This window comes from Salminus brasiliensis, chromosome 24 (genome assembly GCF_030463535.1).
Source record: "Salminus brasiliensis chromosome 24, fSalBra1.hap2, whole genome shotgun sequence".
Taxonomy (NCBI): Eukaryota; Metazoa; Chordata; class Actinopteri; order Characiformes; family Bryconidae; genus Salminus; species Salminus brasiliensis.
Genome location: NC_132901.1, coordinates 28,242,112 through 28,269,379, shown reverse-complemented (window position 1 = coordinate 28,269,379; position 27,268 = coordinate 28,242,112). Strand labels below are relative to the sequence as shown.

Genomic DNA, 27,268 nt, shown 5'->3' with positions numbered 1-27,268 from the left:
AAATAACCTATTTTTTGCAAACTGTATTGCTTCGTGATTATAAACAGACCTGCCCATGTGCATTCTGACACTACCATGCAAAATGTTACATATTAAAACAGACCAATGGAAAGACGACAGGCTTCAGCACCACAGTTACCACAGTTTCACAGATAGCACAGTGACGTACACTCAAAAATAAAGATGTTAGAAAGGGTTTCTTAGAGCGATGGCATTGAAGAACCATTTTGGCTCCATTAAAAAGCATGTTTGAGTGAGAGAAACCTAAAGACAAGAACCTTCACTTGATGTAAAGGTTATAAACAATGTGCTAGAACAGGTTCTTTGAGGTTCTGTGGGTGAAGTGAAGGTTCCTTAAACCTTAAAAAGGTTATTTACACTCAAACATGCTTCTTCATGGACCCAAAAGTGGTTCTACTATGGCATGACTCTTTATATTTAGTGTAACGTATCAGAAGCTTTAGATTACTAAACACCTCCAGATGGTCTAGAGAGATGATTTACCTAAACCAAAGCATGTGGAGTTCTTCAGAAGCTTGTGCAGAAGCTCAAAGGGTAGGAGTGCCCCTAGTTCTGAACTGTGGTCCACCTTTACCTTCTCAGTTCTTCTGTAAGGGAGATGTTTCTTACCTCTCAGCCTCGCTCTGAGCTCCTACAACCTCTGCTGGACTCTCTAAGGGCTGTTTGCTGGCGTCCAATTATCCAATGACATGTTCCCTCTCTCTATCAGTTAGAACAGCTCACGAGACCAGATTATATTATGGAGTCCACACACACAGCTCCACTGTCATTCTACCTCTCTCGCTCTTCCTCGTTCTCTCTCTCTCTCTCTCTCTCTCTCTCTCTCTCTCACCACAACACTGTCTTCAGTGCAAATCTACACCGTCCACGTCTTTACTTGTTTAATTGGGCGCCTTCTAGTGGATCCCCCCGCATCGTGTACGCGCACCCCTCCGTTTTGTCACTGGAACACTCCCTCGCTCCCTTCGTTCCTCTCGCCATCTTCCACAGGCTTGCTTCTTCCCTCTCAATGTGGCCCAGTGTTCGGTTACTGCATCCCTCCCCCTGTTCTCAATCACTCCTCTATAACCCCAGACTCCCTCTCTCTCTCTCTCTCTCTCTCTCTCTCTTTTTCCCATTCCTTTTCCCTCTTTCTTCCTTTCTTTCTCCCATGAGTTTCAGCCAAGCCCCCTTTCCCCTCTCCCTACTTCCCTCTCTCTCTCTCTCTCACACACATATGGTAAGAATTATAGTCATGACTCACAGGCAGTCCCGGCCAGTTCCTCACAGCGACAGTGAAAACAGAGCCGGCTGAGAGTGAGGGCGGGCGAGCGAGCGAGAGGAAGAGAGAGAGAGAGAGAGTGTGTGTTTATATAAGAGAGAAAATGTGTGAGAGAGTTGTGGAGTAAGAATGAATGGGTAACAGAATGACATTGTATGTGTAAGGACTCTAGTGTGTGTGTGTGTAAATATGTGGCCGAACGAGCACGTGTCCCCAGTTGTGAGTAAACTTCAGTACATATGTATATGTGTGTGTGTGTGTGTGAGAGAGAATGTCGGTTTGACCCCTTAACCACCGTCAGCGGGACCCCGAGTGGGGTCAGTCTACCCGATGTGTAATGAGGGTGCTCTACCAAAGCTCAGCATTCACAGCTGTTCACTGTCACAGTCAGAAGCTCTCACTCTGAACAACAAACCCATGCAGAGGAAGATAACTCTCATATCGTTCATATTTTAACATTAAATACAATAACGCACTCTTACAAATCCAAACTCTCACTCACACTCACGCTCACTCCTGAAAACAAAACACAGCGCATCCAACAAGAACCACCGCCTCCTGCATCTTTTATACAGCTGTGAAACAAACAAGGTAGCTCACAGAAAGCTCTGCTGTTGGATTCTATACCCTTACTTTCTGTAATATACACTAAATTGACAAAAGTATTGGGACACCTGCTCATTTATAGTTTCTTCTGAAATCAAGGGTATTAAAAAGAGATGATCCTGCTTTTGTGGGAGTAACTGTCTCTACAGGATAAGGAAGAAGGCTTTCTGCTAGAATTTGGAGGAGCATTGCTGTGAAGATTTGACTGATTGCATTAAGCAACAAGAGCATAAGTGAGGTCAGGATGTTGGATGATGATTATCACCCAACCCCACTTCATCCCCAACCCGTCCTAAACAAAAGTACTGGATGGAGCTCCTCACCATCACTCCAGAGAACACAGCTCTTCCACTGCTCCACAGCTCCTCAATGCTGGGGGCTTCATACCCCTCTAGCCCACGCCTGGCATTAGGCAGCATGGAGCCAATAGGGACATGATTATTTATTTGCTCCAGAGAGTCCTATTCTATTGGCAGTACTTCTTCTCTACTGGGTCTAGACAAGAATTGTGTGTGTGCATTTGCACATCTGTTCAAATTCACCTTAACATCTCAACTCACCGCGGTACTTCGGCCTATAAACACAAACAGAGAATTCTCCACTGAGCTGAACACAAATGCGGGAATGGCTGGACACTTACACAGGCATGCTGCTGGAGTCTGTGCAGAAGATGCTTAGCTGGGATGAAGAAATCCAGGAGATACCGCAAACTGTCATGCTGGTAGGTGGACTCCAAGACCGAGAAGACCTGGACAGAGAGAGGAGGAGCTGACCTATGTGGTGCACGCAAAGTTCATGAGGAATGAAGAAGGGAACGTTACATACAGCACAATCTACATGAACTGCAGACCTTCCTTATTTTATTTATAGCATCGCATGTATTTGTAGCGCCCCCTTCAGATCAGTGGATCCCTATTGACCCTTTGAGGCACAGTGTCACTGAAAAATAAATAAATAAATAAATAAAAAAATTCTCACTTGGCATCAACAAGAAAACTTTATATTTCAGTTTCGACAGGAAGTGATGTAGACACAGTAGTTTTTCTGCAAAGCTGGGTCTACGTGCTTGTTGGGGGAGCCTGTCAGAACCTGCTTACCAGGTGATCCAGGGTGGTTTTGCATGTACGGTAGAAGCTTTTATTTGTAGATACACGCTGTATAATGGGAACGAATAATAAATACAAATAATAAATTATAAATAAACATTGATGCTAAATAAAACTATAGAAATCTGCATTTTCAGGGTAAAATGTGGTGGTTTTATCCAGTAAACACTGTATGTAATATATGTGAAGGAGTGGCTAGAAATTGGGGAAATGGTCACAGACATTGCGCCTACAGGATAATATTGTGTCTGGCCCTGCTAACACTGATGAACTGACCGGACCGGTGGGCTTTTCTGTGTGTTTATCTGATGAGGATCTTTTTGAGCACATGAACTAACCTGGAACCTGCAGTAAACCTTTTGCCCTTTCTTAGCAATCAGCATTCTCAATGGGTTTAGAAATGCCACCCTGGTATTAACTGGTGATTACTGGTCCTCTCACACAAAAAGAGACAATTCAATTACAGAGGAAACTGAGCACCACACGAAAATAGTAAATTACACAGTCAGGCCTTTGTAATACACAGCGGTTACTCGGAGAAACCACCTCAGGAATGACCTTTGGGCCTGCATCTCATAAAATCACACCCCAAATCTGATATTTTGAAAGAAATATGAAATAAAATTGCTTAATTGCTGCATTTCTCTCAGCAGTTACTGAATTTAGAGGTTAATACTCTAATCAAAATAGGGTACATGACTTATATAGATAGTGGAACCCATTTAAAGGTCCTATGTAGAACCATCTGACAGGTTTTCTGTCACTCTGAAGAACCCCTTAAGCATCCCTGTGGTTCTATATTGCACCATGGCCTTCATTAAGAAACTAGGGTTTAAATCCAGCCCTAGGTTCAATCTATCTAGGTCTGATAAACTGCTGTTTGTGGTGTGAGAAGAATAAACACTGACCTGGGAGAGGAGAGGAGGAGCCGTGCTCTCAAATGGGGGGTAAAGGGAAGACAGCGCCCCCTGCACACAGTCCTCCACCGCCTCCGAACCCTGAGAGAGAGAACAGCATCATTTACAGACTGAGTTTACATTCACATGGGGGGACGGGGGTGCACTGAGACAGAGAGAATGAAGGAATGTGTTGGTGAAATGTTGACTGCTTGTTCCTCCCACACACACACACACACACACACACACACACACACACACACACATACACACACACACACACACCCCATTTCCTGTTGTGCATTCCATGGACCGTCAAAAACTTCCTGCAGGCCAAACGGCTGTTCTGACCTTTTCAACAGCAATGCTGACCTCTAAACCCACCCCTACTTAAAACTCACACACACACTTGGGTTTGAGTTGCACAGCGTTGGAAAACAGTGTCACGGTGTCCAAATACTTGTGGACACCCTGTTTAATGAATGCATTTAGCGACTTTAAGTTGCACTCATTGCTGACACACATGAGTAAATGCAAACACACACAGCCTGTCTAGACCCTGTAGAGAAGTACTGCCAATAGAATAGGACTCTGGAGCAGATAAATAAACATGACCCTATTGGCTCCATGCTGCTTAATGCCAGGCGTGGGCTAGAGGGGTATAAAGCCCCCCAGCATTGAGGAGCAGTGGAGCAGTGGAGGAACTGTGTTCTCTGGAATGATGGTGGAGGAGCTCCATCCAGTACTTTTGATTGGGATGAGTTGGGGATGATGAGGTAGGGTATTGATCATCAACCAACATCCTGACCTCACTAATGCTCTTGTTGCTGAATGCATTCAATCAAATCCTCACAGCAGTGCTCCTCCTCCAGAATCTAGTAGAAAGTCTTCTTCTCTGGACAGTAGAGACAGTTACTCCAACAGAAGCAGGATCAGCTCTTTAATTCCCTTGATTTCAGAAGAAGCAGTGAAGATCAGGTGTACCAATACTTTTGTCCACATTGTGTATGTCTATAGGTAAATACCTATATGTACTATGTGTGTCATTTTTGGGTATTATTGTGTGCCTCTAAAGTGCAGCTTTACAGGATAAAAAACAACCATTAAATAACTTTTACAGGAAGTCAAAGTAAAGGTTTTTATTGCAGGTCATTTTGGAGCATTTCTATTGGTCCATTCACCATCAAATTCTGACAGAATGTAAAAAACAACTGCCAGATTCAAAAACAGCACAAATGGAGATACAAGGTCTCCTGAACTTCTTGGTGTAGATACCACCGATACCACCCTAAGAGGTCTGTAGAGGGAGCTGGTTTGGCGGCGCACAAGGGAACAACATTTTAGGTCATAATGTTTTGGCTCATGGGTTTGTGCTTCTCTGGTCAAATGAAAGTGTGCATAAGTCTAAGTCAGTTTAACAGGATGCAATAAAGCCCCAATAAAAGTGTGCAAAAGTAATGGGACGTTAAATATCGTCCCTACACCTTTTTCCAATATTTTACAGTCGCAATAAATGGACCAATAGAAATGCTCCAAAATGACCTAAAAACTAAAACGGAGGGAAAAAATGAGGCTGATTTCCACTAAAAAGTTCGGAAGGTTTTACCTTCTTCTGGAAAGTTACCATAACGAGCATGCAGCTTTCATAAAAAAGCTCTTTGCAAACTCTGGACCGCTTCGCTGGTGTTTCTCTGGTTTCTCTACAAAGCTGGAACCGAAAACTGTAGAAGAACACCCCGCCCACACACACTTTCACACACCCTGTAAACCCTCTCCCTCGTGTAAAATATAAAGTATGTGGACGGGCAGATTTCTTCATGAGGACTTAAGCACGCACTGTGTTTACTTCACTGCAGACGGGTTGCCCTGGCGACCCACCGCATTTTCTCTCTTTTCCCACTTTCGATAGTTCTGCTTCTCCGTCCTCTCACTTCTCCTTTCATTCGTTAAGCTCTCTCGCTCTCTCGCTCTGTCTCCAGTGTCCTGTACCTCCCTCAGTATCATCTGATAACAATTACAGTACGGCATTCTCTCAGAAGTGTCTCGCTGGGAGATCCAGAAGAGCCAAAGAACAGCAGGGAAAAGAGGAGGTGGGAAAAAGTGAGGGATGACTGGGAACGAGGGAGGTGGGACGAGGGGGACGAGAGGAAAGAAAAACAAGCTCAGAGAGGACAGAAAGTGGAAAAGGGAGACGGAGAGGTAAGAGGGAGAGGAGAAAGGGACGAGTGTTGGGCTGAAGGCCCTACTCCCTATTCATTCCCATCAAATCTCACATTTCACTTGACGTTGTGCAGCACAGACAACCAGTGCTGCAGTTAAACAGCTGTGGAGACTACAGTGGGTAGCAGGGGGACAGCATACCGCACATGATCACATGACCCCAACACGGTCACCCACCAGGTTACAGGTTAAAGCACCAGAGCTGTGTCTGAAACTGTGCCCTGTTCAGGAAGAAGGTACCGCAGCATCCGGTCCAACACGACCAGACTCTGCAATAGCTTCTTCCCCCAAGCCATCAGACTTCTCAACTCCAGAGACTGAACCCAGACAGTATGGGAAGCATTTTGCACAAATAACTTCCTCACTGGACTCAATATTTATTACACACTGCATAATTTGCACACTACCCCTAAATTATTTATTATCCTCTGTCTGTACTGTGTTGTGTTTTGTATGCACTGTCTGTGTTGCACCATGGTCCTGGAGGAACGTTGTTTCGTTTCACTGTGCACTCTGTATGTAGTTGAAATGACATTAAAACCCACTTGACTTGAACAGTGGACAGGGCACAGTTTTGGACACAGCCCGGCTTTTTAAAGCTGATTTATGGTGCTTTTGTAGTTTCAATCTGGCCAGTGCGCCCCCTAGTGGTTGACAATTCAACAATGCTGCGTCTCTAACACTGCATTCATTGACTCTGGCTCCATTAAATAGAGACTTTTTTCTTCTATTACGTAGCCGCCGTGGGTGGCGACTTTCCCCATGGTAACTACTGGACCTACTAATCACCATGACGATGTCAGAAGCAGAAACGCCCCGATTGCCTGGTTTCTACCCTGTTCCTCCTCACTAAACAGTGCACACCTTTTGATTCAACATATGACTTCTGCATTATGCAACTGATTTTTTGGTTTTTGAGTAAAATAAATGATAAACCTTTGTGGCCAAAAGCAGCCACTTAGCAACCCCATAGCAACACCCTGGCATACTAAAGGAACCACTTAGCAACATCAAGGCAACCATTTAGAAGAACCACTTTTCTGCTGATTCTTATATCCTTCCATCCACGGACGTGAAAACCAGGACCAGGGCATTTATCCCAGGCTCCATAATTACTTTATTAGTAGGGATGCAACGATCTGGCCTTTTAAGTGCATATACATATACATAAACTTTGCATATCGGTCGATATCCGATACTGATCCGATACCACTGTTGAATTACTAAACCGTATACCTTACCATGCAGGAGAGACTTAAGGTATCAGGACTGACTTTACGAAACATTACTTTACTAACTTTGTAAAACAAAATATTTACTTAATTGCTATTCATTTGTCACTAAAATAAGTAATTGTGCAGGACACAGCATTCAAATTTCTTAAATTTTTTAAATATAAAATTTATCAGCTGAAAATAAGAAGCTTCACTTTGTCAAACACGCAAACAGTAATCAATCTTATTTTTAAATATTTAACATAAACAGCCACTCAAAATAAAATCTAGCAGCTGAACCGGAGAATAAATTAGTAACTTGGTCAATCATACAAGCAGTAATCAAACACTGCAAACATGTAAACATTTAATGCAGTTAACAAATAAAAGTGAAAGGATCGATTCCATGGATTGGCCTAATTATCAGATACCCGATCCAGCTAATTCTGTTAATATCGGGACTGATATCTGATCCTAATATCGAATCGGTGTATCCCTACTTATTAGCTAGATTGGGTGAGTTGAGGCTTATTCAGCAACCCTAGGCATGTCTGAACCACTGACTGAGAATCTGAAAATGAAGCTGAAACTGATTCCTTCCAGCTCACCGTCATGAACGTCACCATCTCAAATGTCATGAAGAAACAGCAGTTAAGGGGAAGTGTGGAAGTCAAGGTAAAAAAAAAAAAAAAGCAGTGACCCGTATCTGCCTTGGGTGGGTGGAGCTACTCAGATAGTGGGCGGTACACTATCCTAGACAGCTCACCCCAAAAAATAACAAAAATGCAGGGTTGTCTTACTGCGCTGTGTGTGGGACGGATGGTAGACACTCTAGATACCCCTATATATACACAGTATATACATGCACAAGCACTGAAACATTGAGCTTCTTATAATTCGTCCTTTAAATTCTAAGCAACTGTGGATTCGCCTCTCACAGTCTGACTTCCCTGTATCTCCGACTGATCTCGAAAGCACTTGATAACTCAATTGCTGCACAAAGGCCTTCTTGTACGCGGGCACACAGCTACCAGCACTGCAGCAGTCAAAACAACCGAGCTATGCACTGAAGCAGACGGCTTAAAGTCACACCACTGTTTAACTGCGGTTTTCCTGGATTAGGCTCGTCTTTGAATAGCGAGCTTTTGGTCAGAGCCTGATTGTTGTGCAGTCTTTGCTGTAGAGTCACTGGAAAGGAAGACGGTGGAATGAGGAAGCCGTGACGAGCATTAGACGACAGAGCTGCATAGCAGAGTATCACCCTTTCCTCCACAACGCTGTCTTCATTGATCAAAACTCCACACCGAAAAACACCGAAATGCCATCGCCATTCAGTTTTTGTCAGCCCTGATATTAACTGGTGCTGACACTCTATCTGCTGAAATGCCTGGCCAGAGAAAACACACGCTTCCTGCGCTCTGCAGTGCACTCTGGCCTCCAGCACAATGGAAGTGCTCTTTGTTCTGGAAACAGCTCCTGTGTTTGAGGTGTGGAACCGGCGCTGCTCTGCTGGTGCTGAGGTTGAATGGTAAACAGCCGTGAGTGCACCGAGCTGGACAATACGCTGCTGTCACACGCGGCCTCTGACACAATGCCTTTTCAAGGCGCAAAACCAGCTGGCTAATCATTCCACAGCCCAGGAGCAGCGGGATCTACAGGACGATCGTGACCAGAGGCTCTCTGGGATGGTCATCTATTAAATTATGCAAATTTGCTCCTGCAGTAGCGCTGGAGAAGTAACTACAAGAAGTAGAAAATGACAACCAAACACAACCAAACTGCACATGGACAAAAGTATTGGGACACCTGCTCATTCAGTGTTTCTTCTGAAATCAAGGGGACCCTGCTTTTGTTGGAGTAACTGTCTCTACTGTCCAGAGAAGAAGGCAGCTTAGCTTACTAGATTGTGGAGAAGACCTGCTGTGAGAATTTGACTGTGAGCATTAGTAAGGTCAGGATGTTGGATGATGATCACCCCCCCCCAAATCATCCCATCCAAAGGTACTGGATGGAGCACCAACATCCATCATTCCAGAGAACACAGTTCCTCCACTGCTCCACAGCTCAATGCTGGGGGGCTTTATCCCCTCTAGCCCATGCCTGTTGCTTGTATGCTGATAGATTAGTTGTTATGTGGTTAGCAGGATGCTGCTAACTAGGTGGTTGTTAAGCTGTTTAAGGTGGTTGCAAGGGAGTTGCTATGGTATCCCAAGGGGTTATATAGTTGGCATGATGCTGCTAACTAGCTGCTATGCCATGTCTGATGGTTGCTAAGCTATTTGCTTGGGGGTTGCTAGGGTGTTGCTTGGCAGTTGATGCGGTGTCCCAAGGGGTTGCCGGTATGTTGATAGATTAGTTGTTATATGGTTAACAGGATGCTGCGAACTAGTTACTATGCCATGTCTGATCGTGGTTGTTAAGCTGTTCAGATGGTTGCTAGGGTGTTGCTACATGGAGATACATCTTAGAACGCTCTTATAATAAACTCAAAGTAAGAAATATTAGATATTGAGACTAAATTTGGTTCAGTCATCATCTTTTACAGAGCATTAGAAGATGAATGGGAAATGGGTTTAAATCTGCTGATCTAATCAGGCCTCAGAGTCACCAGAGTTCACCAGCAGCAAAACGAATGCAATGAAATATCATGTGCTGGGTGGTCCGGGTGTCCGTGTGTGTGTGTGTGTGTGTGGTACACTCTGTCCAGCAGGGTGTGTATGCAGAAGGGGTTTCTTTAGGGGCTGTGGGTATGTGGCTTTTCCGTTCAGCTTCCTGTCTTTCTCTCCAGCCTGAAAACCATCAGCTTTAGACGGAAGAGTCTGGAGACTTCCTCCAAGCAGACAGACAGAGAGAGAGAGAGAGAGAGAGAGAGAGAGAGAGAGAGATAGAGAGAGAGAGACAGGGGGTTGGGCTGAGAGAGATAGAGAAAGTGAGACTGACCCAGAAACGGAAAGACAGTGAGGGAAAGCTGTGATAGAAAACAGATGCAGAGAAAATAAGGCAAAAACTAATACGCTTATATGGAGGCTCCGCCCACTGGTGTCTTCTCCTGCAGAAATGACTGCATGACAGGACAATGCCTGCACAAATCAACAACAGCTCCATTAAGCGTACGCTTTTAATGCCAAATAATATTTGCTCATGCTTAGAAGGGCAGGTAGATTGGCATCTATAATACTCCCACTCCGGGCCGGAGCACTGCTGCTACTGCAGGAGGAGAACCTCTCTCCAGAACTGCTGTGGAACGCTGCAGAACCCATAGAGTCATATTGTGGGTGGTGTAGGTGTAAAATCCGGTAGTATTACTCTACCGCCTCCGCCCACATGCTTGCTTCTTAAAATCAGTGTTTTTGCTCTTCCTATTGGACGGCCTTAATGTGGAGCGAGCCACTGTCCACTGACTTCATCATGCAAGGGCAGCCATTACTGCACAGTGGTCTGAAGACAGCGATGTTGTTAAAGTTGTAGTGCAAACGTTATCTATTTTTTCTTATTATTATATCCAGGTGATGCTGGCTCAGTTTTACCCACAGTGTGTTGTGTTCTACAGTAATCCAGGGCTGGCTTGTGGAAAAGAGCCAAACTAATGATGATGATGATGATGATGATGATGATGATGATGAATCGTGGAGAATATGAAAAAACATATTTTTGAAGACTACGTACACCCTGCATGTATCCCTCCCCTCTACTATATATATATTTTAGACCAAGTTCTTCTCTGGACTAAACAGTGTTTTAGGCATCAGACAACATGTTCATAAAAATTGGTGTAGTATATTATTATTAAATATAATATTTTCTCTGAGGGAGTTTTTTTAATTCATTAATTGAATTAATCTCTTATGTCTGGTTCCATGTGTTATTCAGGACGATGGATTTTACACTAAACCATATATATATATATATATATATATATATATATACACATATTATATAAATATAATTTTTATTATTTCCCTCTGTGTCTATCTGTCTGCGTCTCTGTTTTGTGTTGGATAAACAATAACACACACAAAAAAAGGGCTGGTTAACTCTCACGACCCAGCTTGGCTCATATGTCCCGATGATGATGGCTCAGTTTAACCCACAGTGTGTTGTGTTCTACAGTAATCCAGTGCTGGCTTGTGGAAATGAGCCAAACTGAGTTTTGTTTCCTATCCAAACCCACCAGTGAAGCTACATGAGTCTTCTGAGTTTTATATGGAATGATGATGATGATGATGATGATGGTAAAATCGTGGAAAATATGAACAGACTCTATATATATATATATATATATATATATATATATATATATATATATATATATATATATATATAGAGAGAGAGAGAGAGAGAGAGTTATATATATATAAATTTAGACCAGATTAAACTGTGTTTACAACATTCATAAATAAATTGGTAACATTTTCTTTGAGGAGTTTTTTAAAAGCATTAATCTATGTCTAGTTCCATGTGTTATATATATATAGTGGTGGTGATGCTGGCTCAGTTTAACCCACAGTGTGTTGTGTTCTACAGTAATCCAGGGCTGGCTTGTGGAAATGAGCCAAACTGGGTTGTTTTTACCCACGCAGATGTTTCTACACATGCATTGATGTTCCAGACAGCTATTGTCTTTGTGTGTATGGAGAGAGAGAGGGGGGGGGGGGGGGGTGTCCATCTCTCTCACCTCTTGCAGCTGAAAGTGAATCATCTCTCTCTCTCTCTCGTTTTCCTTCCCTCGCTTCTCCCTCTCTTCTCTTCCAATGTGGAAAATGCAGCATCACCCAAACCACCACCACGGCTCTCCAAGTCTCTCGAAAATACAGCGGGCCTCTCTCTCTCTTTCTTTCTCTCTCTCTCTCTCTCGTTCTTTCTCCCTCCCTCTCTGTCTTTCCCTCGCTTTGCCAAACTGCTCCACCCTGTCCCACACACACCAAACCCGGGCTTCACCGTTATAAAGAGCTTATTTTGTCTGCGTTGACGCAATAGTCTGCAATCTCTCTCCTTTCTCAGCCCGGCGGTTTGAGCTCTGGTGCTGATGATTAAAACTGCAGCCTGTGTTTGGATGAATAGTGGTTTGTTTGGCGGCACCTCAGCCCTGCAACCTACTGCACAAAGCTCCACATGCTTGAGCTCCACACTACCTTCTACTCTCCAAGCGACTGCAACAGATGTTACCTTGTCTATCAGTGATGCCTTAAAGAAGAATTTCACCTATTTTTCTAAGGTCCTGCATAACTCAGTGAGTGAACTGTGGTTTATTGTCATCATGGGTTTCATTACAGTGGGGGTGAATGAAACCAAGCGTCTGTCGCCATGACTACAGCACAAATATAGACATTTTATTTACTATCCAACATCACCAGCGCAGCTACACAAGTTTTATATGGAATGAAGATGATGATGATGGTAAAATAAATAATGTAAGTATATTCAGTATATATTATAAATAATTATCTACCAGACAAAATTCAAAAACTAAATTTTATTTAGTTCTTACTATAACTGATTGAGTTTCTAATAAATTGTCAAAATCCTTTTATTAATTCAGTAACTGCTGTAAATGATTCATTAACTACTAACAAATGATTTAGTATCTAATAAAAAATCAAATTTTACTACAAATTAAGTGCCTACTGTAAATGATTCAGTATAGAATATAAATGATCCAAATTCTACTATAAAAGATTCAGTAACTACTATAAATGACTCGATAAGTACAACAAATGATTCCAAACTTTAAGATTCAGTAACTACTATAAATGATTCAATATATAATAAAATGATCCGAACTTTCCTATTACTGATTCATTAAATACTGTAAACAATTCAGTAACTAATAAAAATGACCCAAATTTCACTATAAAAGATTCAGTACCTAATAAAAATGATCCAAACTTTAATATTATTGAATTAGTAATTAATAAAATTGACCCAAACTTTACTATTACTGATTCAGTAACTACTATAAATAATTCAGTGTATAATAAAACTGATCCAATATGTACTATTATTGATTCAGTAACTACTATAAATGATTCAGTAACTAATAAAACTGATTCAAACTTTACTATAAATGATTCAGTAACTACTATAAATGATTCAGTATATAATAAAACTGATCCAAACTTTACTATAAATGATTCAGTAACTAATAAAACTGATTCAAACTTTACTATAAATGATTCAGTAACTACTATAAATGATTCAGTATATAATAAAACTGATCCAAACTTTACTATAAATGATTCAGTATATAATAAAACTGATCCAAACTTTACTATAAATGATTCAGTAACTACTATACATGATTCAGTATATAATAAAAATGACCCAAACTTTACTATAAATGATTCAGTATATAATAAAACTGATCCAAACTTCACTATGAATGATTCAGTAACTAATAAAACTGATTCAAACTTCACTATGAATGATTCAGTAACTACTATAAATGATTCAGTATATAATAAAACTGATCCAAACTTTACTATAAATGATTCAGTATATAATAAAACTGATCCAAATTTTACTATAAATGATTCAGTAACTAATAAAACTGATTCAAACTTTACTATAAATGATTCAGTAACTACTATAAATGATTCAGTATATAATAAAACTGATCCAAACTTTACTATAAATGATTCAGTAACTAATGATTCAGTAACTAATAAAACTGATCCAAACTGATCTAAACTACTATGATTCAGTAACTACTATAAATGATTCAGTATATAATAAAACTGATCCAAACTTTACTATAAATGATTCAGTATATAATAAAACAGATCCAAACTTTACTAAAAATGATTCAGTAACTACTATAAATGATTCAGTATATAATAAAACTGATCCAAACTTTACTATAAATGATTCAGTATATAATAAAACTGATCCAAACTTTACTATAAATGATTCAGTATATAATAAAACTGATCCAAACTTTACTATAAATGAGTAACTAATAAAAATGAACTAAACTGTGCTAATATTGCAAAATAAAAGTGGTGCACTTTACTGGAACTCTGGTTTAGACTCAGGATTAAACCCCATTACTTTAAGCTAGAACTAACCAGGTTCAGGTCTGAGGACACCACTGCATCAAAACAACCTGAAGACTCGGACACTCCACTTTCTCCATCAGCTCTTTCCTACAGCTGCTGTTGAGCCAGGGGGGGGGGGGTCCTCAAGCCCTGGCTTCACCTAAAAGCCCCTTCCAGCTTCTCACAAAGCAACTCAGAGATAAGGAAAGGAGGCAGAGTCAGCCGGACAGACAGATGCCTCTGATACACTGTTTATCTGTCTGCCCTCAGTGGGACAGTCCTCATGGAGACATGTGGAGAGACATGCTGACAGAAACCTGTGAGTGTGTTACACACAACTTACTGAAGGTAAGAAGCCCCAGAGAGTGAAAGCTGAGACAGGAAAGCCCTTCCCACAGAGGCATGCAGGGGAACTTACCATGGCTTAGCTGGACTGTCTGGACGGGCCTACATTTCAGTTATTTGTTGCTTCCTTTTGTCCATAAACGCAAATGTCCAGGGCTTAGTCCTCTCAGCAGGTCAGTAAACTCACAAAGCAGCCAGACTGACCAAGCAGGCAAGGCCAGAGAACACCGGGAGTCTCCTCTACCCTGCTCCTCTCAACGCTGAGACTAACTCACTTCACCCGTTTCTTCTACACCCGTTTTCCGGCAAGCCCCGCCCTCCTGCACCAGGATTGGATGAGATCTCACAGTCAGCTCTGAGATTGGCCCAAATGTGGTACTCTTAAGTAGTCTGGCATTTGTTCTGTACTTTTAGCCAATCCCAGTGCAGGAGGCGGGGTTTGTTGGAAAACAGGTGGGGGAAAAAAATAACGGCTTTTCCCTTGGTTGCTGATGGAAGCCCCGCCCATTTTTCTTCAACTTAGGAACAGGAGCTGCAGTCATTAGCAACCACTGCTCCACTCAAACTTTCCAGCAGTTTCCCTCCAGGATAAATGTATAAACAATGAAAAACGGACAGTTTTCCTTTTCACACACACACTCCTGTTTGTACTCCTATCTTTGTGGGGTCTTTCCACTGCCACCTGATTCATGCCTCCACCTAAACCAGCTCTGAACTTCAAGAACCTCACGTTATTATTTCTTTAAATAAAATAATAAAATAACAGTAACTAATGATGCAGCATCATCACCCTATGCATGCTAAACTCATCCACATATTCCCTAAATAAACAAAAGTATTGGGACACCTGCTCATTCATTTTTTTCTAAACATCAAAGGCATTAAAATGAGGTTTTCCTGCTTTTGCTCTCTACTGTCCAATAAAGAAGTCTTCTACTAGATTCTACTAGGTTTTTAAGCAGCATTGTTGTGGGGATTTGATTGCATTCATTGACAACAGCGTTAATGAGGCCAGGATGTTAGATGATGATCACCACCCCACCTCATCATCATCATCATCCCCAACTAATCCCAAACAACAGTACTGAACGAGGCTCCACCACCATCCATCATTCCAGAGAACACAGTTCTTCCACTGCTCCACAGCTCCTCAATGCTGGGGGGCTTTATATCCACCCCTCTAGCCCACGCCTGGCATTAGGCAGCATGGAGCCAATAGGGTCATGATGTTTATCTGCTCCTATTCTTTTGGCAATACAGCTCTACAGGGACTAGACAAGCTGTGTTTGTGCATTTGCATTGCAGCTTAAAGTAGTTGAATGCATTCATCAGAAGAGGTGTCCACAGATATTTGGACATGTAGTGCATATTGTTAAGCTCAAAGGAAAGTAGTTTGATTGATCAGTGATCCAGGTGCGATCAATCAGCCAAGACATGCTGCTCAACATTCTCTGCTCTCCATGAAATCCTCTCAGAACTAACTCTCTCTCTCTTTTTACCTTCTCTAAATAAATGGTCACCCAGCCCGATGGTAGACTGCCCGCTGAGGTCCCCTCTACCTGCGTCAGACCAGCTGCCACCTACCAGGCCGACCAGCAGGCCCCCCACCCACCACCACCCATACCAGACCAGCGGCTCACCCTCCTACCACTGCTACCTGTTTAATGACCATGCTAAAACCTAAATGGACTCTTAACTATCTGCACTATTAATATCACCACTATTAACTATCTGCTGTATCTGGTTTGGTCATTTTTATCATTAATGTATAAATAGTTCTGATCAGAGGAGGACGGGTCGGGTCCCCCTTGTGAGTCTTGGTTCCTCCCAAGGTTTCTTCCTCCAGCTCTGAGGGAGGTTCTCCTTGCCACTGTCGCCGTTGGCTTGATCCTTCATGTCTTCTTATGTTATTTTTTTCTGTCTTTTACTAATTACTAATTATGTAAAGCTTCTTTGTGACGACAACAGACTTGACATGTATGGTAGCTGATGTTGGTTCAGCAGCTGGACTGTCCCTCAGACCTTCTACCACGTTCCAGCTTTGGGGTTTTATTTTAGACCAGAAGGATCATGAAAAGAGAAGAACAGCAGAGCTTCAGTTCCCTTCCTGGGTGTATTCAGAAGTTCCACTGCAGTTCTGTAGGGAAGTCAGACCTTGAGTTTCTTTGACCTCATCCTCAGTGGGTTTTTCTGGAACTCTACTTTTCCTCTAGTTGAGTCATTATTTTATTGAAATAGCCACTCTTTCTTCAGCGGGAGGCTGCTGTAGCTTCCTCTGGTGCTGACCGAGTTTACATGTAAGACAGATCAGAGCGTCTAACACACAAAAGACACACACAGCTTGCCCAGTGGGCATGTCTTCAGTACAGGATATTAATATTGCAGAGATAATGGCAGTGCATGTGATGTTAAAAGACATATACCAGATATGTAATAAATATTTAATAAGAGGACATTAATATTGCACACAGACATGATGCTAACTATGTCAAATTGGCAATAAGTAGCCTAAATAGACCATTGCACAAGACCATTATGCATGTCCTCTGGGAGTCCTTTTGTCCCAGGAAGGACCTTAAATTGAAGATATCAACTGGGCTGAAGCTCTTTTTGCATTGTTATTAATGTACTCAACTGATCAGCCTTTCCAGTGATCACCGTTACATAGCTACAGTTCTATGCAAATGTTTGTGCACCCTGACCAAAGACACAGCAGCTCTAGTAATTGTGGCATGTGCAAAAGATCATACCCAATCTCAGAACTTCATTAACTTCTTAGTACTTCATTGATGTGTTAGGGCAGGTTACACAGGTTAGGAACAGTCATTAGAAACTTTTGTTAGTTGATGACAATTGCAGATAATATAAATTTGCTGATGCCTAAAACCTTTTCCTACCACTTGTCATGGCGTGCTAGGCCAGACCAAGATGGGACGAACACTCGCAGAGATGGTTTCAAAGCAAGCAGACAAACAAAAGGGGGCAAGTGAGGCAGCAAACCAAACCTGGAACCGCAGTGTGCTGCCGTGATCGAGGGTCGCCTAGCTGGGACGTGTGTAGCCAGAGAATCCGGACCGTGAGCGAGCGAGCCTTGCAGAAAACATAGATAGCAGGGTGACCTGCTCCTGAATGAGAACACCGAGCAGAAGCTGGCCTCAACACACCTCTAACAGTACGGGGAACTTCTCTGGGAACCTCAAGATCCTAAACGACCCCCAATCCCAGGTGTAACACATGAACCAAATCAACCTGAATCGACACAATGAACCAAACATGAACACAAATGAGGAGGAAGTCCTTATTTGGGCCTGTGGGCAGCGGCTCAGAATCCCGAGGGGCTGACACCACTCAACAACCAGAGGCTTCTCTAAGCAGCTGCTGAGAGCCTGGACTTGAAGCTAACTGGCGACACAAAGCAGGAGGAGGCCATTAATAGGTATCAAAGGCATCACAGCTCGCAGTTTCCTCCATCCCAATTCTCATTACAATAAAGCTGTTAAGGGGAACTGTGAAAGCCAAAGCGAGACCCGGAAGACCAGGAAAACTCTCCGTTAGAGCTGCTCATATGCCGACAGAATAGGCATAGCCAAACAGGCATATGACAGAAAGGCCGGCAGGAAGGTTCAGCTAGAGCTGGAGTGGTGGTGCGCTGTTCTACTGTGCAGCATTGCTTGTACCAACATGACCAACAGGGACATTTCTAAACCAAGAATAGAAAGTCTCTCCCTGTCAAAAAGAGTGTTACTGAGAACTAATTTAGTAGGATGCCCAAACAAACAGTTGCATAATATATAATTTACTAATATATTTACTTTATATTTTATTTTAGACTTAAAATACATAAATATATAAAAGTTAGTGTGAATAGATATTTGGCAAAAAGGTGAAACTGAAATAGTTTGATTCAGAGGCTTGTTTACTTACTTTTACTAGTTTCAAAAGTCTTGTAACAAGTTTTGTTAGATTATTATAATAATTTTTGATTGTTATTATTAGTTCTTTTTATTTCTCGCAGAATTGTAAGATCATGGTGAGTGCAGGAGTGCTCTAACTAGGTTGTTGCTTCAAGAAGCCTCCAAGTGCTCGAAAAGGAAGCCTGAGAGCACATGAATTGGGTAATGGCGACATCTGCTGTTTATACTGTATAAAGTGAAGAAACTACACTGCCAACTGCGCTATATGGACAAAAGTATTTGGACACCTGTTCATTCATTCATTGTTTCTTCTGAAACCAAGGCTATTAAAAAGAGTTTATCCTCTTTTGTTGGTATAACCACCCCACCTCATCATCTCCAGCTCCCCAAATCATCCCAAAAGTACTGGATGGAGCTCCACCACCATCAATCCAGAGAACACAGCTCTTCCACTGCTCCACAGCTCAATGCTGGGGAGCTTTTATATACACCCCCCTTCTGACATTATTAGGCAGCATGGTGCCAATAGGATCATTGTATTAGCTATACTTCTCTACAGGGGCTAGATAAGATGTGTGTGTGCATTTGCACATCTGTGTCAGCAATGGGTGCAACCTAACCACTTCATCCCTAGGTTAATGATTCACTTATTAATCTTAAAGCTAAGACTATAGTATAGCTGCTTAGCTGAGCAGATTTTGTGGAGTCCCACAAAGTTCTATTGTAAGGCCTGTGAAACTGTAAATTATGGGAAGTGTGGGCCTAAATAGAGTTTAAAGGGTTTAAGTGGTTCAAGTAGCTAAATGCATTCATTAGACGGGGTGTCCATAAATATTTGGACATATGGTGTATGTTAATGAATATAATAATATAATACATAAACACATACTCATTTACCAAGAATAATAAACAGCCTTAATAGCAAATACTCCCAAATCATCTCCTTTCAGTTCAGCTCACGATATTCATAGGTACAATTATTAATATGTAGACTTTAGTCTATTTACATCTATTTTACTGAGATTGTTCTGGTCAAGAGTGTCCTCTATATGCTGGACATGTAAAAAAACACTGCCACTTACCTTCACATTAAGGTTACTGTGGTTTTGTGTGGCTGAGTTTCAGTAGAGGTGGCATCATAAGAAAGCTCCTCTTTTTCATTGTTTGTAGTATTGTTTTATTATTGTTGTTACCAGACATTTAGCGCTCTACATTAGCACACTAACATTAGTATTCCTGAAAACCCACAAAGAAGAACGTCCTGTCCTCACTGGAGTTCACTGCTGAAATGCATTGGTTTTACTGCTCTGATTACATAACGTTTTCTAAATGAACAACATGAAATAGACCATTACCACTGGCTGGGAGAGGGGATGTATCCATGCTACTGAAAATAATTTATTACAATAGAAGAAACAGCCATTTTAAATAAAACAGCAAAAACCTTGTATCTTCAAAACAACAGCTTTACAGGAGATGAAAAATCTTTCTTACCTTTCAGTGTAAGTCCAGGTTATTTTGGAGCATTTCTATTAAACAACTGCCAAAAAGAGAAATGCAGATATAAGACTAAGTATTATAGCAACTAATATATATACACACACACACACACCAATTAGCAATAACATTAGCACCACTGACAGCTGAAGTAATTATCCTTGATCTGGTTTCAGTGGCTCCATATAAGTGATGGATATATTAGTCAGTAGGTGAACAGGCAGTTCTTGAAGGTGATGAAGGTGCTGAGGCAGGCCAAGTGTAAGAATCTGAGACACTCTGACAAGAACCAAACTATGCCATTCTAGACAACTGAGTCAGAACATCTCCAAAACTCCAAGACAGGACAACAAGAATACTGGCAACCTGTGGTCATGGTCACCCTAGGCTCATTGACGCTCATGGAGGCCCCACCTCACAACTATGGCAGATACCACAGAACGCCTTGAATGGTCAAAGCTGTTGTGACGGCACATAGGGGACCTACATAATATTAGGTAGGTGGTTATAATGTTATGGTGGATCTGTGATATATATATATATAAAGCCCCCCAACATTGAGCTGTGTTCTCTGGATTGATGGATGGTGCTCTATCCAATACTTTTAGGATGAGCTGAGGAGTTAGGGATGAGGTGGTGTGGTCATCATCTAACACCTGGACCTCACTAACACTCGTCAATCAAATCTTCACATCAATTCTTAAATTCTGAATATATTCCTTGGAAAGTACAGACAGTTACTCCAACAAAAGCAGGGAAATAAGACCCCTGATTTCAGAAGAAATAATGAATAAGCAGGTGTCCCAATACTTTTGTCCATTTAGTGTTTGATATAGACAAAAGTAATTCCTTTGCACTTCTAATGAGAGGTCTTGTATGTGCTGTATTTTCTCTTATTTGAAACTTGAAGAAAGCTGGTTCATGATGGCTCTCTGTGGCTGCCTAATGCTAAAAGCGTGAGAAAGCATCTTCCCCCCTTTCTCGCACGAAACCTGTGGTTGCCCGTCTGCTTTACTTCCTGTCAAAGCGGTACATATTTAGGGTCATGTCTTCTCACGCTGGTAGAACGCCTTCCTGCAGTGAGTGGGCGACGGTGGAGGGTGTTAAAACGTGCCGTGTGTTTGTTAGGCCTTTATCTCTTCACACCATCACATTCACCTCAGAGCTAGTCTAGCGATAAACAGACGTCTGGCTTATGAGAAGATCTCACACTGTGGAGGGTCTTACAGGTGACCATGCACTCACTTCTCACTCTCACTAAAGGCATTAGAGAATCATGGACCTCAGCACTGTGATAAATGACGTCACATATCGTGCACATCGTCACTTGTTCTGCACTTCTTCACTCTTTAGTAAGGACAATGGTTTATATTGGCTTATAAAGGAATAGTTTTCAGTGACTAAAGGAACTTCTGTGTAAAGTGGTGGGGCTATTCTTTGGTAATAGAGCTGTGTAATAAACCTTTTGGCCCGTCAACAGGCCCCTGGCTTGATTTGCCATGATTTGCCCTATAACTATTTTTTATGCTAAAGAATTACACTTTAGCTGTGAAGCTAAACATGAAGCTATTGGCACCATGCTGCCTAATGCCAGGCGTGGGCTAGAGGGGTATAAAGCCGCTGTGAGCTGTGGAGCAGTGGAAGAACTGTGTTCTCTGAAATGATGCTGGTGGCTCCATCCAGCACTTTTGGGATAAGTTGGGAAGATGGGGCAGTGATCATCCAGCCTCCTGACCTCACTAACAATATGAATGCAATCAAATCCTCACAGCAAGGCTACTCCAAAATGTAGTAGAACAATTTTCCTGGACAGTAGAGACAGTTACTCCAACAAAAGCAGGATCAACTCTTTTTGATTTCAGAAGAAACAATGAATGAGCAGGTGTCCCAATACTTTTGTCTGTATAATGTATCTTACCTAAACTGTGTGGCTGTATTATCTATGATAACACAAATCTTGGATCAGTTTGGGGGTGGGGGGGCAGAACACAGACACTGTGATGTACTGTTATGGGATGTATTACTGAATATTGAACTTTTAGTACAGTGTTTTCAGTATTTATCAATCACTACTATTAAACTCTGTAGAAGTAGTAGTATTGAGCAAGCCTGAAACTAATTGAAAGAGGAAACCACATCGATTAGTTTAGTTGCCACAATCTAAGAGATTCAGCAGAATTAGCTCTTTAGGTTGCCAAAGCATCCCACAGCTGGACTAGTAAAATAATAATGACAATATTATTATTATTATTATTATTATTATTATTATTATTAATAATAATAATAATAATAATAATAATAAACAATGAGAGAGACAACACATAGGTTATATTTTAATTAACATACAAATTATATGTATTTTTTCATTTCAGCTATATATTTATATATTTAACTGTTATATAGTTATAAATAAATACCCTGTTCTACTGCTGTCAGAGCCACGCCCACTTCTGCTCAGCTTGTTCGTCTGTCCAAGGAGGTCAGACTCTCCAGAGTTCTAGGGAATGTATAGCTTCAGAAGGCCTCAGATGATCCTCTGTGGACGTGTTTAATGTAAAAGTAGTTCATTTGATCCTACCGAACAATGTAATGATCTGGATTTCTGATGGTAGGGTCAGAATTTGGTACCAATGGCATGAAGCCATGGACTCAACCTGCCATGTGTGAACAGTGGAGGTGGTGGTGTAATGGTGTGAGGAGTGATTTTTGGCACATTCTGTTAATTCCAGTCATTGTTTGGAGTATCTTCTAACCGCTACTTCTACCACATTTGTGATCTCACAAAGCAAAACCATCTCAAACTTGTTAATGAATTCAGTGTTCTTCTGTGGGTATCTAGATATTGGCAATCACTTTTGGGAGGTTGGGTGTGGAATATCTATTCTCACATTGATGTGTGATATTTTTGATAGTAAACAATTTATCCACCATCTCCAAAGATTTATGAAGAAAGTTGTTGGCCCAGCCCAGTCCCAGTCCCATCCACCTATGAATGCCCTCCAGGGTCTCACCAGGGTTAGTGGTAGGACCAGTATGGGCCCCATTTGGGTTGTGCAATGATTAAGGTGGGCTGTTACGATGGAGGCCATTTGGGAAACCCAACTGGGTCCCAATAACAACACATGTACAAACCCCTTTCAGAGCCCATGCCCTTCTGGAACCCACCTAGCCCACGTTCCGCATGTTAGCAGTATTTCTGGTACCCTTCAGTCACTATTCTAAACTTCAAAATGGCTTGTGGCTGGTGTGGTTCCTCTAAAAACACATGTTGGTAGCTTTTAGAAAGGGCACACAGTTGCACCATAGTTTATAGGTGTATTTAGCCTTTTGTGGTACCTAATAGCCAAATAACCAAACATGCCCAGTGACATGCCTTTGTGCTCTCTTCGGTACAAATCCACAGTTAAGTTTGGTAGTGTGTAAGGAATTGTACCCATTCCTAACTGTAAACGAATCAAATCAAGATTAGTTCTTTGTTTAACATGTTTTGGTGGGCAGGGCACAGTGGGGTTGACAGGTTCAACGAAAGCCCTGACTTCCTCTAGACACTGCCAAACTCGTCAACCCTGAAACCCACAGCTTAAAAACCAATCGTTTCACTAACGTTCACAGAACATTTCCTGACACAAATCAGGTAAACACTGCTTACACTTAGAAACGATGTGCTTCTGGTCAAAACTATTGTCTTTTTACAGCAAATATTGTCTTATTTTTAAGTTGGGTTAAACTACTTATATATTGTATATATAACTACTTATATAACTACTTATATATTGTTATACATCATATTTGTCTGCTGAACAAGTTCAACGTTTAAATTAGGGCTGTTTTGCCAGCTGTTAGCATACACAAACTAATCAAAAACCTGTAATAAGAGAATCAACTGTCAAAAAAACTTACTGATTAATAAAACAGAATTACATTACTTCATTAGTTTAGTGTTATTTCTAATTGTACAGTTGAAGTGTGACAAAACAAATGACAGTTGTTGGTGTCAGTTGTTGTGAAGTATGTACTAAGTAGGTTTTAGGATGCTCTACAGACACAGCCTCTGTATTGAGTTATTTAACCAGTGTTTCCGATTATGTAACTTTTGTTATATAACATTTTATTCCAGCATCATATCGTTTGAACAGGAAACAGCCCTGGTTTATCAAAAAAACTCTATCCAATCAGACAATCTTTTCAGTTACTATTTTATTCCTTTTTTAATTTACACAATTCAGATTCAAGAGATTCTCCAAAGCTGGATTTAGTTCACAGTCCAGCCCTTCAGGTAACAGGGTTGAGTGAATGTTCAGTGACAGTTGTTAATGGATGACTTTTAAAATAAGTATTATTTTATTAGTTTATTTTATTTAAACATGAAATGTTAAAGGGATAAAGGATGCTGTAATACTGACATAATAAGACCTTTAAAGTAGTTTAATGATTGTACTTTAGGTGTATCATTGGGAGGAACTTGGAGAAGCAAGAATGCTGTTTTCTGAATGCAACAAATATGTGTCACCAAAGCACTGGAGGCTGGAGGTAAGTGCAGAAGCTAATATACGTAAATATAAAAACTACAGTTCATTCATTTATTCATTCAGTACATTATGTATAATAAAGCATACTGCACTGATTTAGTACTGCTATTCTCTCGATCACTCATCTTCTGTCTCTGCCTTTATTTTGTTCCAAAGTGCATTGCCTCAAATGATCCTCCATCAGGCCATGATGACAGCATTATTTTCCAACGTGAAAATATTCTACTAAGCATCTACAGTATAAGCTCGAGTTTGTCTACGTTATTTTTCAAGCCGTCTGTACAATCTCTGCGTGAGACCAAAAAGAACAGGTACCGAACACCAGTCTTCTGTGGCATCCTCCTCTTTAACGTTGTTCTTCAAGGACTCTCTAGTATATCTGTAATTCTGCTTTCTGCAAACGTCCCTTGCTGGAAAGAGTGTGTCTGGCCTTTTACAGTCTTTTACACGGCTGACCTTTGTGGCCTTTACCTGCACCAGCTCGTGGCGCTAGAGAGCGTGCTGTTCTTGAGAAATCCAGTCTACACTGCAGGCGCCTTCTACCTGCCACGTTCAATCATCCTCACAGTCATCGTGTACGTCCTCGCCTTTGTATGCGTCGACACGGACATGTTTTTGGACTTTTTCTTCTGTCTACCGTCCATCGGAATATTGATAACTACGTGCATCTACACCTATAAAGCCCCTCCTCCTCGACGCAATGGCCAAGTCACACAAAGAGAACCAGCATATTGGGTGTTGATTGTTGCCATGGTTACACTGCTTGTTGCTTATTTGCCCAATTTAGTGACCATGTGCTTAGTGAAGCTGGATAATACTCAAGAGCTTGTTCGTCTTCTGGAGGTAAATAAGATTACCTTCTCAATGAGGAGCTTGAGAATTTCCCTTGACACAATCCTGTGTCTGCTGGTCTGCAAGAAGATTCTCCCGGTTCACTGTCCACTGTAAACTGACCTGCGGATGTTACATGAAGATCCTCAGAGGATTCTGAAACTCGAAAGCATTAATGAGTTGGAGACAACTTGAGTAGAAGAAAAAAAACATTTATTTCCACCACTCTGAAAAATCATGAGGAGAAATGTATAATTATAATATTTAAATACAATGTTTTATTAAAGTCAGCATGAAATACCATAAAAAACAAATTTTAAATATGTTGCTTTGGATAGATGTATTTTTTGTATTGTCAGATATTGATAAAATATGAAAGTGTTGATGTTAATTTTTGTTTATTTCATATTATTAGCTTATTGTTTCATATTGTTGAGATATTGATTTATAATCATTGATTTATTTTTTTCTAGAAGAAAAAAAGTTTTTTAATCCTGTGTTGTTTTTCTTTTGCTTTTACAATAAAAATTATGAAGCACAAGCCTTTCTTTTCTGAACAAAGGTTTCTTCATTTGTAAAAGTCCTGATATAAAATTACTGTACATAATAATACAATTCTATTAAATATAAAAATATATATTTTTTATTCTTTTAATGAACTTTTTTGGATCAACACACCTATACTAGGTTTGACTTATCAGCTATTGGTCTACAATTGTCATTTTTGAAAACAACAACAACAACAACAACAACAACTTATTATACCCAAGACCTAAAACCTCTCCACTATAATAAAATACATTTTAAGAAAGGCTTAGAAATGTGAAATGGGCAGATATTCAGCTTTAGTTTTAGGAACATTGCAAAACTGCAGTCTTAAAGAGGACACATTACAATTATACCGCCCCCTTCTGAGCAGCTTTGCAAAGGCAGCCAAAAGTCAAAATGGTCAGGATGCAGGGTTTGCTTTTTTGGTCTATTTTGAAACTGTACTGAGGGAAAAAAATAAAAAGAGACTTCAGCAGACTGCTTTACGAGTAAATATCAGTCCTGATTTGAGTAGCTGGAAACAGAAATGCATGTACAGATAGGAGCGAGAGAGGTGAATTCAAGGTGAAGTAAACGAAGTCAGCTTGAGCAAACAGAGACAAAGAAGAAAAAACATAGAAGTCTAAGAATTTGTGTAGCCAGGAGGAGAAATCACAAGGGCTCAGTGGCTCTTTATCAGTTAAAGGAACAGAAACTCAAACCGGCCGTACTGAACAGAGGCGTTCAGAGATGGGGTGCTGGACCCCAGTGTTGAGCCAGTGTTCAAGATCCAGCCAAGATCCAGTATTCACCATTTTCTCTTAATGCAACGAGAACCTGGAATTCACCAGTGATTCTTTTTTTAGTGCAGCTAAAAGAAGAACCTGATCATCAACAGAAACGTGAAGCATCTTTAGACATTTTCTCCTCACTGTATTAATACATGTATAGCTGGTCTGGCTCCACCTCAGACTTCATTAGGATAATTTGTTGCCATTCTTTCACAACTTTCTCAAAAAATAAATAAATAAATAAAGAAACACTGAAAATAAGACATTCTTGTTAGTTTCAACTATTTTATTCATGGTTTTAAATTATGGGCTTAGGTGATTAAAAATATGCATATATATATACACACAAACACGGAATGGACGGACCCATTTTCACACTAAAATAAAAATGTCATGCTAAAATATTATTTTTTATTTTAGGTTTTTTTAATAAAGAGTGCTTTTTTAAAATTTTATAAAAGGGAAAAACTAAAAT

The 27,268-nt window shown here is 40.8% G+C and overlaps 1 protein-coding gene across 1 annotated transcript in view; it reads right to left on the bottom strand.

The window, feature by feature from the left end:
* The window catches only part of arhgef40 (Rho guanine nucleotide exchange factor (GEF) 40), a 41,837-nt gene extending 26,890 nt beyond the window's left edge, over positions 1-14,947 (bottom strand). The window contains exons 1-3 of the mRNA XM_072669610.1: positions 14,777-14,947; positions 3,903-3,992; positions 2,529-2,636 (exon numbers count right to left, since the gene is read on the bottom strand). Coding sequence (XP_072525711.1) covers positions 2,529-2,636; positions 3,903-3,992; positions 14,777-14,779 — 201 coding nt within the window. The 5' untranslated portion in view covers positions 14,780-14,947. The remainder of the gene's footprint in view (positions 1-2,528; positions 2,637-3,902; positions 3,993-14,776) is intronic.
* Positions 14,948-27,268: the final 12,321 nt, after the last annotated feature.